Consider the following 13,337-nt stretch of genomic DNA (forward strand, 5'->3'; position numbering starts at 1 on the left):
AATCTGAACCTGTATAGTTCAAAGGGCTACTGATTATTAGGAGTTATATAAAGAATACTTTTAAAGTCGTAAGTCAAAATAACGTCTGTTTTGTTTAAGAAAAAGTAACAAAAACTTGTGCTGTCTTATAGACATTTTAAACTAACTGTTTAGGTACTCATTTTTGACATTTGTTAAATAACAAACTAGGTCTTAATACTAGGCTAGAGAAATGATTTAAATCTAGCATTTGCATTTGCAGTGTAATTATTTTTTTATACCAACACAATGCACACGATTTCTAAAACGTTTCGAAAATTTCTGACATATTTTTTTATTTAGTTAAATTCATTAAGATTTTATTTTTTTTTTTCTCGAATTTGCAAACCTTTCTATAGTAAATTAACAATAGAAGACTTTATTAAATGCAAAATTAAAAATAATACAAAAATAATATATTGTGTTTAAAATGCATAAATGTTACAATGATAAAAGTAACCGATTTTAAATACGTATACAGAACGAAGTGATCTGTAATATAAACTTTAGTTTTTTTTATTTATAAACCTCTTTTTTTACTATAAGCTTTTTAGCCGATATTTTTTGAAAATTTGAATGTATCTAATTCAAAATATTTACGAGTAGCTTTTAGTTATTAAAATGTTTAATATTTAGGATAATATCCCTTAAAAATGAATATTTGATGTAATATTAGATATAATATTTATTTTTGATAGACATGTTTTTAAATGAAGAACATTGATAAATCAATGAAAATAAATACCAAAATGATCATAATACCTTAGTCCCCATAATCTATTATTTTCTAAACTCATTATCATGAGCCTACTATCCTTAGTATAGAATGTTAAATAATTCAAAAATGACTGTATAATAAGAAGGTTTTCATTTAAAAAACAGAATCATGTACCATTGCAGGATACTCCACTTTATAATATATTAAAATATTTAAAATCGTATTATTATACCATTGTAATATTTGTTCTTTTTTAACACAATATATAATTTACACTGTGTCTTAAGTCTCAGGGATTTAAAAATGTGGTCTCTTAAGTATGTTTAAAATTTTCAAAAATAATATTTTGAATAATTGTATTATCAAAAATATATAGGGTGTGACTGTGACATAGCTTACATAAAAGATACGGGAGAAGTTCTCACACGAAATAAACTATTCATTAAAACTAATAATTTTAATTAAGATTAAAATTTGGACTATTAAAAATCAAACCTATTATCCATTAAATATGTGTTTACAATTAACTTATGTACATTCACTAAGAGGTAGGTATCGAAATTCCAATGAACAATCCACCATAGGGCTATAAGATATTCAACAAGAAATTAACTATTCATCATTGATCGGTGGTCGGAAGTAGCTGTTTCCGCTGAATACCTGTTACGTTACGTAAATTAAGTACTCCGGGCGGTGGTTGTTCACATTTATAAAATACAACTCAGTACTTAAACCAACAAGCGTTACTATATTTAATTACTTATATGTACTTATAAGGTATTATATATTATGTTATAATAACACAACATGTGATTTGTATTAACTATTGAAATATTATACACAATACACATATAATATATGTAATTATACATAAAAATGAATGTGATTTGTGATTGTCTTCTATAAACACAAAAATTATTTGACCGTTATCAATACAAAAATATATATCAATAGTTTTCTTGAAACTCGTAAGGTATTTATAGTTTATTTTCCAACTTAAATAAATTGATATGGGGTGAATTAAGTTTTGTTTTTAGTCTTTTTTTTTATTTACTAAAAATCATGATAATATAAAATTATAAGGATACAATTAAAATGAAATAGTGATTTTAAACCAACAAAAATAAATATATATTTAAAAATGTTGATTATATTTAATAGTGTATATATTTATATATATTTAATTTAAATAATATTTTTAACTTACAAATAAAATTCAGTTTATTCGTCATATTATTTTTTTGAGATTTATAAACTAGACCGTGAAATTCCAATGAGACCCAACAACAATACTGCAAAAACAGTTTGTCCAGCTAAGTTAAAAGGTCGAATGGCACTGCTATTAGAGGTAGAAGTTGGTGGATTCGTGGAAATACCAGCAGCCATTGCCATACCAAGAGCAATTTGATTTTGCTCGTAGTTTCCAGTGAATAAATGTGACATAGGACCTCTCGCAAATACCATAACATCATCTCCTCCGTGAGTCTCATCCTCTAAATCAACTAGACTTGGATATGCATAGTCAATTTTTTCTAAAAAAATAACTTAATTAGTACACTGGTATTGCATGAAATATATCGGTGATCAAGTTGTTATAATATTTTTATTGTAAGTTATAACTTTTATTTCAATTTTATGACATATAATTTATCATAAAATGTATAACAAGTAAAAATATAATATCAATAAATCACATAAAATATATGATTTAAAAAAAATTAATAGTAAAATAAGTTGAGTATATTTACTTAAATCTTCGCTTGTTACGTTGATTCTATGGCAAGTGCTATCATTTGTGAAGGATTGTTTTGGACCATTGGCGTAGCTCAGGGTCGTGTACGTCATATTATCCGTGGAAATTGAGTTTGTCAAACCGAGAATATTCTCGTTTCGTTTAGGATAACCAGCCATCGTCATGGTATGCGCGTGATCTGAAGTCACCACGATTAATGTGTCGTCTTCACTAGTCAACGCCACAGCATCCGACACTGCTTTTGAAAATTCTAAAGTTTCATCGAGAGCAATTCTCGCCCACGTCGCGTGATGAGCCTTATCAATGAGACCACCTTCTACAAAAAGAACGTAGCCGTTCGGTTCTTTCTGGAGAAGCTGAATAGCGTTCCTGGTCATTTCCTGCAGCGTAGGCTGTTTCTCGAAATTGGATTTTAATCTATAGTCCAAGTGACTTTGGTGGAAAAGTCCTGAATAAAATGAATGCCGGGTGAATAAAATAAACAGTAAAATTTAGATCATATATACAAATATTTCATAGAGTATTACGCTGTAAACTACTTCGTTCTTAATAGATAGCAGGATAAGAGCAGATGACTAGAGTCAGTTTCATCTAAAGTAACTACTACACTATAGTTGTACAGTACTTGCAAACACAGATAATGATCTTATAATTATAAGTTTGACAGTAGGTTATTTCTTTGCAATATAAAAGCTACCAATACAAAATAAATGTTACTGAACGTAAATTTTCTAATTTGTAGTTAGGTCAAAAAGGGACAATAAAAAAATGAGTCAAGTGTCACTTTCAGACATCATACGTTAAACCAATATATATATATATATAAAATCTTGGCTTTGGTTTTGACTCAACTAAAAGAAGCAAATTGTTTTATTTGTAATTTTGGCAATATTAGACTTATTATATTTTTTAACTATTAACGGTTGAGGAGTGAAATAAATTAACACTGTTTTTATATATGAGGATTATTTGAGTGACATTCATCCAATCAAATAATCGAAAGTAAAAAAATTGTCTTACCTAACACAAAATCAGTTTTAGACATATCCGTATTCATTAGTTCCTCTCTGGTCGTTATGTACTTCGCGACCTTATCACCAAACCGAGTTTTTTTGTCATTTTTCCAATTTTGTATTAAGTCTTCGTCATTACGTTTGCCCGTAGAGTTTATTCCCTGTTTCATAAAATTATCACGACCGCCACCCATGATAACCTACACAAAGATGCAAATTAAATATCATATTTCCCACTAGAAGTTTAAACGGTCAATTAACAAACCTTGAAATTTCTACCCGGATCTTTTGTTATTAGCTGTCTAGCTATGTCTTCACACTCTGTGAGATTGGTTTGGCCACCGGATGTTTTTATCATATCTTTGTCAGATTCCCAGTCTCGGTGTGCGATTTGTGCGTAACCACCTGCTGGAGATGCATGGGTGACCCGGGTCGTGGTTACAATTCCGGTTGCCTTACCAGCCCATTGCGCCCATTGCATTATGGAAGTCACGCGATGTTCTTCGGGCACCGATGCTGGACAGTCTCCTAAGAGTACATTAGACGTTACTCCAATCGTGGCTTTGTTAGTCTTGACACCACACAAATATGCTGTAGCGGAGCATGCTGAATCGGCTACTTGACTGTTGACGCAATACGTCTATTCGTGTAAATAAATCAGATTTTATAAATATAAAACTAAGAATCTATACGGTTTGGATTTTTATAACAGTTGATTTATAATTATATTCTTACCTTTGATATTCCGGTGAACGGAAACTGTTCGAAACTCAAGTGTTCGCTTTCACCAGTTGTGTTCTGTAACTGACCTTTGTATATTCGAGCAGCCGTCAATGTGGTCAATGACATACCATCTCCCAGAAACATTATCACATTTTTTGCCTGGTTTGTTCGCAATTTTAATTTTGACCTTTCTTCCAACATTCGTTTTCCATTTTCAATCCAAAATTTAGAATCTAACAAAAAATGAATTATTTAATTATTAATATTACAAGCAAACTACATTTAGTATTAATTATAATGTGGTGATATTTATTTTTCTAAAGTATAGCTGTAACTCGTACATACGAGTCTCAATTATATCAATATACTATTTTAATTACAAATTCAGTAGGTAGGTACTTACTCAATTTCAAATTATTATTATTATTATTATTATTACTGTATACTAGATATTTTATACTATTTTATTTATCTAAATTAATGTTTTTATGGTCTTATATTGAACCATTCTTCTTAGTTATTACAATATTTTTGAAGCAATAACTTATCATTATATTTTCTATTTTACAATTATAATAATAATAAATAGAGAATAAAATCGATATTTAAGTTACTAAGTTCCTGGTTTTTAAGTCATTTATAAGCCCAAAATAAAATTTAACAGCGTAAGCATTAAACACAACACGTAATAATTAATAACTGCTATAAAAAAGATACGAAATATTTATAGAGGATTTAGTTACATTATTAATTTGGAGTTAATAAAACTCTTGAACTATAAGAGTTATCCAAAGAGGTAACTGCTCCGATGTTCAGGAAGTGTTAAATACACACCTTATTATTGAGTGTATGAAAAATGGTTCTCTGCAAATACAGTAAATCAGCATTTTAACTAATAAGTATATTTTATCACATATTATGCATAGTAATTTATTTTATTATTCCTTTTTTTCAAAGTTGAACTTAATTACTATAATTGTTTATTAATTATATATTATTGACTGTTGACTCATTCTATTGACTTACTGTAGAACGATATTTATGATATAAATAAGAGATAACATAAAATGTATACAATAATATGCGTACAAGTTACAAATTCCAACAGAAATTTTTCCAAAAAATCACTAAAATTGTTATTCTTCGTTTAGTATGTATCTAAAATTTTAAACTTAAAATGTTTAACAAAAAATGTATGTATTTATAAATTTTGTTGATTTTTAGCTCCAATATGAACTAATTATGATAAACCTTGTATTCATTCTATTTTACTAAATATTGTGGAAAGAACCGGTCATATTTAATTTTGACCTCCTAAAAGTACCAAACTTATTATTTTTCCTACCGGAAAATATATTGAAATTAAAAAAAAAAATTTTTTATTATTACAAAACGTGTATAATTATTCAAAAAAAAACTTATAATTGTAAAATGAGTAAATTCATAGATTTGCTAATATAATCTAAAAGAATGAATGATAAATATCTAACAATAAAATTTTTGCTATTGTTATTTATTTTGATCACGAATAATTCTAATTGCCTTATTATATTTTGGTCACAACAGTGTGTTAACCATACGTAATAATGGGGCCTCGAAGTAACACAATTAATTACAAATCACAATGTGAGGTGCACTACGTGAAAAGTCATGAACATTGGGAAACAATTACCTACTTACGTTCTGTAAACGTGTTATAGACGTTGTAGGTGATAAAAATACACGTGTATTATGTATTGTTTATTATACTATAAAGATTTACAAAGAATTGAAACTCATCATATATTTTATATTTTTAAATAGAAATCAATGATTTTATATTGATGGAATTACTTTTAGTTATACCTACAAGCAGTTTTAGTTACATGTATTTAACTCTGACGGATACATTTTAATACCTATGCACTAATTTATAATACTATTTATTTAATTTGCCGTTCTTAAATGGTATATCTAAAATATTTACTATTTTATTATTTCGACAAAATTAATTAATAAATAATAATAATATTTTATAGTTAGTTTTGACGTAAAAATTGAAATGTACATTTTTCATTTTCTTGATTCCTAAACACGGCTAATGCTATGTTTAATATAAATATTATTTCATTTATTTAAAGTTTTCATTTTAACAAACGTTTATCGTATAGTAAGCAATCATTAAGATTAATGATTAGTGAGATTTATAATGTTTATAATTCTGCTTATATTATGAAAAAAAATGTAAGAAGAAACCTCTTGTATGCGTTGATATAAAATAACGAAAATTCCATTTCTAAATTTACCGATCCCAAATTACGATTAATCTATAGATTTTTATATTTAAGTAAAATTATATTTTAAATGTGTCTTTAGAAAATAGAAAATATAATATCAGATAGATGGTTACTAATTTACTATAAATATTCATAGTTCGTATTATTGAAATATAATATGTTTAAATATTTTTTTATTATTATTTTACAAAAGTTATTTTAAAGAACTAATAATAATAATATTATTAGTATACGCACAATTACATACATTATTGCTAAGTTGTTAACGTCTTATATATTTTTCAAGTTCTTTATGAGAAAATAAAATTTAAAACAATAAACAAACTCCTGTCGTAATGACATAATGAATGTATAAGGTCAACCATTAATTATAATTTCGTATGTTTTTCTTACAAGAAAAAACATGTTAACAAATCTTTTAACGAAGTAGGATTTTACTTTCTTGTTTTAACAAACGTATAATTTATTGTTATCGCGATGAAAATAACATTTTAAACTTATTTCTTGTATGCTTGTATCTTATGTATAGGAGTATTTGCAAATCATTTTTCATATGCAATATATATGTATAGGTATTGGAAAGAAAAATATAATATTATCTAATATTGAGATTAAATTATAATTCAAATGTTTAATATTTCAATTGACTAATCTAATAAACTTTAAAATCGAATATGTATAACATTAATTCCTACTCGTATTAATCCAATATTGAAATATATGATCTAGACAAAATAACTAAAAAAATAAAAAAATATTTCTCCAATTTACTATCTAAAACATTTAATTCATCTTCACCGCCTCTATCCTAAATGATACTATCCACCAAACTACTCACTCACAATACAATAAACAGTTTAACTCTAAAATACCTACTCTGTTTCTACCCATAATAGTTATTAATGCTCTTTTTTAAGTATTACAATACTTTCTTTATAATTTATTTAGATGAATTTGAATATTATTATACACAACATTACATATTATTAACATTATATATTGTATAATATTATGGTGTAGGTATTGTATTAACCTTGTACCAATCAAAAGTCACATCAAAAGTCATTTGATAATTTGAATTTAGTAATTGTATTTGAACATATTTTTTGACATAAAGTATTACTTTACTATACCTAATATTTTAGCTAGGTTCGAGATGTAATATAGCATATAATGACGAAATATTTTACTAAAGATGAAGGTATTTATCTATTTGTTTAAATACGTAAACAACTTACTATAATTCAAAACGTGCAGTCGTATAATAAATGTTATAAATATAAAAGGTATCATGGAATTTTTTTATTTCATTAGTCAAATAGTCAAACAAATTATTATTACACAATAGTCTGTAATATAATATATATATATATATATACATGTATACATGTGTATTTACATAAACAATGTAAAACCAATGTTAAAATATCATATTTATACCTGCCTACATTCAAAGTTCTATAATATCAGTGTAAATTTAAACAAGTAAAAAATACTGATGAAATATTATTACAATATCAAAAACTAATAAATAGGAATATTATACTGAAGTAAGCAAGGTTAAAAAAAAAACCCTATGAAAATAGTATTTTTATTATCAATGACCAAAACTCTATACAAATAAAACTATTACCTATACGTTGTGGCTATACGGTGCGAGAAACTGTGAATCATTATGTTATAAAACGTAGTATATAATGTCATAAATTTACGGTGAACAAAATAAAATAAACAACTACGAGCTAACCTGATTCCTGAGCGGAGGTGGCTATAAACACCTGTAGTGCACAAGCTAAAACACACACGACGAATGCCCACATGATTGATGGGTTGACGGACGTGTCGCCAAACTTATATAGTTTGTGGTGGGCGGCGACACTCGGCTCCGAAGTCGGAGACAAAGGTGAAGATAGAAGTAGAACCGTCTTCCTCAGAATGTATCACCGACGAGCGAAACAGCGTACTTAAATACACCGCAGCGTGGCAGTAGGATATTATATCTCGTACGTTTGTAAACCATTTTATCTCGGCGTGCCTTCAAAGTATAATCATCATAAAATTGTATAAATATGTTAAGTACGTACCATACTTTGGTGTGTAAGTGATGCATTTTGAATTAAGATCATTATTGATTCACGTAATGCGGATAAGGTCAATATTTGTATTTGTTTCAATTTTTTAATCTCTGCTATAAAATACGGGGCCGTACTATAATATATTATTAACATCTATGTCGCAACAACTAGCGGGAAAAGGTACTTAAACCTAAATCTGCATTGATGATAATGCTTTTTTTTTTAAAATACTGACAATAATTAAAAGCTTAAACTAAATCCATCCCATCACCATTGCCATCGGAAACCGAATTTTTATAGTCTGCGTTCTTAATCACCATAATACTATAATATTATCAACAATTAAACTTTGTGTTGTTTAATACAGTTTTTATGTATATATACTTTACTTTTAGATTGACACTAAATATTTGCATAAATGTTTATAATTAATCATAAATTATAACGTCATTGGTTAACACACTATACCGAATAATACACACAGAATCTTAAGTACCAGCTGAATTTTTTATGTTTTTGTGCATCGTTTTGTACAACCTATTGTTAATGTGACAAATTATGTGATCCCTTTGATGTTGCGTTAAGAGATTTCTACTGTACTAACAGAATAATTCAATTCTACTGTCATTGTAAAAGTATTTTTCCTTGTCTGAAGAAATACATATCTTAAAATTGTACAACACAAAATATTCACATCAGTTTAACTGAATTTAAATTGTAAACATTTCAATGTATATATTACACGACATTTAAATGATTATTTTAAACATTTAGAGTCATTGAAATGTTGTATTACAAATTATGATCTCACACAATTCTAGTTAATTTAAAGAAAACACTTTAATGGCTTTATACCTACATCCCATAAAACAAATGTCAAATATATATATACATATATATAAAACATAAAAATATTAACTTATCTTACTTTTCTGTACATATTTAATATGCCAGGTGATCCATTTATCGTAAAATACTCATTATTTCAAAAATGTTAATTATTTTTATATTCACATTTTAAACTAATTTATATATAAATAAGTTTATAAGTTACAAGTATTTAAATTTTAGATGAGTAAAATGAAGTTGCATAGTTGTACCTGTTGACTAACATAAATTAATTTGATTAAAATGTTGATTACTACGGTTGTAAACATAAAATATTTATAACTAATAAATTACTTGTTTGAAATTTGACTTTGATCGATCACCCAAATAATAACTTGATTTGGAATATAAAAATAAAAAAATATATAAGTTTTCATTCATAAGAGTAAAGAAAACTAAAAATATTATTTTCTTAACTACTTAAAATTATGTAAATTAAATATGTTCACAAACATTAATGTTTTCGAATATAACACGTGGATACAAGTGTAACGTAATATTATAGTCTCCTTAAATATCTGAGTTATACACTTAATGATTGAAAATACATTTATAAAACAACATTTAAATAATAATATAAACCAAAAGGATACATAAACATTAAGGAACCTTTAGAAATTGTATGTACCTATATCGACATTTAATGATGTGTACATTATACTTATGGATTCATCCAATCATTTCGTTCATAATTTACAAATTGAGAAATAGAAAATAACACTAGTTTGAAAATATTAAATATAAAAAATAATAATAATAATATTGCTAAACAGAGAATTTTACAAAAACCAACACAAATATATATAAAAAAAACTAGCTGACCCCATGCACTTTGTTGCTCGTTAAAAATGCCAATTCTATAATATGATTTAAACATTGTTTAATTTGTTATTTTAGCATACGGTTTAGTTACGGTAATGGTCTTTCAAAACATTGTCATTGACCATTTTGAATCTCAAAAAACGTGTGCAAGCACCACTTTAAAATGCTTTCTTATTGCTCTTTTTTGTGGTACGAATGTACCGTGTAAATTGCGAGCCTCGATCTATTATTATTCAGGCTCTATGTTTATCAGTGAGTTAGCCATGTTATAGTATAACCGTTTCGCTTGGCGTTACCCGTGAGACTCATGATCTTACAAGCAGTAACCTTACCTGTGGTGTATTGAGAACCCCGCGAGATGTGTAGGTACGTAAGTTTATAATTTCTAACCCTTAAGTTTCAGAGTTATATCAATTTTTTTTACTACAGTGGATTAGATACAATAATGTGCCATCTTATGGTTTTTTATATAGTTGGTATAACTACCTGACTTAGGTGTTGATACATTTACTACTTTATTATAACAATTAATTATTATTAAAAACCAATAGCAACCATTTACAAACAAAAATTTTGTAAATCTCAAAATCCCTGTTTTAGCACCTATAAAAATTGGGTTTTCCGAAAATTTTCTTTCGTAAATACCTTCTCCGGACAATTCCTAACAACTTTAAAACCATACAATATATTTATTGATGTGTAAATAGAACTTTGCGGGCATTACGTCTTCTATTCCACGAAATAATGTGTAAATATTTACTATTGACTGTTGAGCTTTAAAATATATTTTATGAAGAAAAAAAAACATTTAATTTGGAAATTTTGTGAATTAAGTTTCTTCATTATAACTTTAGGAAGGCTCAGCAAGTTATAACTGATAAGAACACACGTTATTCTATTTTATATGAAAGGGAACAACAATGAAATCGCGGTGATGGAAATCAAAAAAAGTAATTTACAAAATATAATACTCCATATAATATACAGAACGCGATAAATAAATAGATAATACTTACCTATTTAATATTACATTCCACATTTACCATTTCGATCGATCCACGTCATCGCATCTAATTTCCGTCGCTGTGACATTTCACGTCGCGCTTTTGCTGAAGTATAGATCGCATAGTACCGATAGGTTGATAGGAGAACGATCACAGAAAAGGGATATAATTGTTAAAAAATTAATTTAAAAAAAAACTCAATAGGACTATCTCGACAATACTGACGATAACGTTTTACCGGAGGAGGGACATTTTTGATAAAAAAAAATACACTCAACTAAGAGCAAGGTTAGGCACAAAATGAAAATAATACGTTGTTTAGATCGTATGCATAAATTAATATCTATATTCTTTCTCTCTCTCTATATATATATATATATATATATATATATATATATATATTAATATATTACACACACAAATATCGTGGTGAGTATATTCTAATGAGACATACGAAAATTACAATGACAACGCACGCGTGAACCTCCAACCTTGTTATTGCGTGATTATTGCAATAGCGCATAAACAACCGCCTGATTATTTGTCGTTTTTTTTTTCAATTTATTCATATTTTGACAGGAAATGCCTAGTTATATGTTATATTATTATATTGTTTTAATAAGATTTAGTGTTACGATAATAATTGTAATATTCCATGTACAGTAACAATGAATTATTTAATGATAATAATTATTATATAACATGTACCTACTATAAATTAATGAATAGTAATAAAATACAATAATTGCTACAGAGTACAGTTGTAATATTATAATATACAGAATATGATTGTGGATCGATGTTCTAGATAGAATTCCGGAGAGATAGTGCCTTCAGCAATATAAGCATATTAAGATTAACAAATAAGAGTCGATAAAAGGGAAATTTACAGACTAATGATAGAATTTAATTGTGCGATGGATTGGGATAACATAATATTAGAAATAGGCAGAGGTAATTTAATTACTGTTGTCTCTGGATACGCCTGCTTGATATTATAATGTATATTATAATATGTTGAATTCCTATTTTATTTGTTTAAATAATTAGCGAACTATGATCGTTGGCCCGATGACGTTATATGTATGTTTTTCCCGTAAGTTGTAATAGACCTTATGTGTTTGTAGTTGTAGTGCCTACTCAAATCATAGAAGTAAAAAGAAATGGTCTGATAATATAGTTAATTAAAGGTTCAGTAGATCAACGTACGTTGTAAGACAAGTAAAGCACATAACTTAAAACCAAATATACACTTCAATAGATAGAAATAAAGAGAGGAAGAAGTTCAACAACAAATATAGCAAAATATAGTTATAGCTATAGTTATATTAACACTTTAGGTTCCACTATACTCATAGGTATTGACTATCTCCTGCTAACAACATTGGTTAACTATAACAGGATTCGGAAGACGAGTAGGTACAGTTCATTTATTAATATGAATCAAACATAATAATATTGTTGTGTAGTATAATATTTTACATATAACGCGTATTAAGGTTATCGTTCGCATTAAATATTTAAGCACGGCCAAAGATCAAACAAATGTCTACGTTATAACAACGAACGCAACAACAAATTAGTTTGGGATAGTAAAAAAAAATTAACAAATATAAACCATACACGTTTCTAACGAATTACGGTTAATTCCGGAAGAGGTGTTTAATTATTTTCACATCCAAAACAATTTCACTCACCGAAATGCGTAGGTATACACAAACATATCGTTTGAATATATAAATACTATTTACTTATTTGTTTAAACATTTTACGCACCTTTCATCCTTTTTATCCATACAATATACATAATATTATACTATAAAATGTTCATATAAGCACAATTTTGTGTTGTGGATCCCCAAAGGCTTTTTGGCGCCCTAATAAGATCAGTTCATATTTTGAGAAATAATTTTTTCGTTGTATAACGATAGTAATTAATAATTCTTAAAAATTTAATTTGTAATATATTTTTGCTGTAAATAAATATAAATAAAGATTGTATTTATCATCATATTTATATTTGTCATAAAAAATTATTATTATAATA

The 13,337-nt window shown here is 26.9% G+C and overlaps 2 protein-coding genes across 4 annotated transcripts in view; one reads left to right on the forward strand and one right to left on the reverse strand.

Moving 5' to 3' along the window:
• The window catches only part of LOC114123117 (lachesin-like), a 180,714-nt gene that overhangs the window by 104,536 nt on the left and 62,841 nt on the right, over positions 1 to 13,337 (forward strand). The gene's annotated exons all lie outside the window — the stretch shown is intronic.
• LOC114123115 (membrane-bound alkaline phosphatase-like) lies at positions 1,867 to 8,516 on the reverse strand. Its single transcript, XM_027985977.2, has 6 exons — positions 8,249 to 8,516; positions 4,238 to 4,458; positions 3,768 to 4,142; positions 3,510 to 3,702; positions 2,485 to 2,937; positions 1,867 to 2,268 (listed from the first exon to the last, which is right to left on the reverse strand). Exons 1-6 carry the CDS (start codon positions 8,319 to 8,321, stop codon positions 1,985 to 1,987), a joined length of 1,599 nt encoding a protein of 532 aa, XP_027841778.1. The 5' UTR covers positions 8,322 to 8,516; the 3' UTR covers positions 1,867 to 1,984.

Source organism: Aphis gossypii, chromosome 2 (assembly GCF_020184175.1).
Source record: "Aphis gossypii isolate Hap1 chromosome 2, ASM2018417v2, whole genome shotgun sequence".
Taxonomy (NCBI): Eukaryota; Metazoa; Arthropoda; class Insecta; order Hemiptera; family Aphididae; genus Aphis; species Aphis gossypii.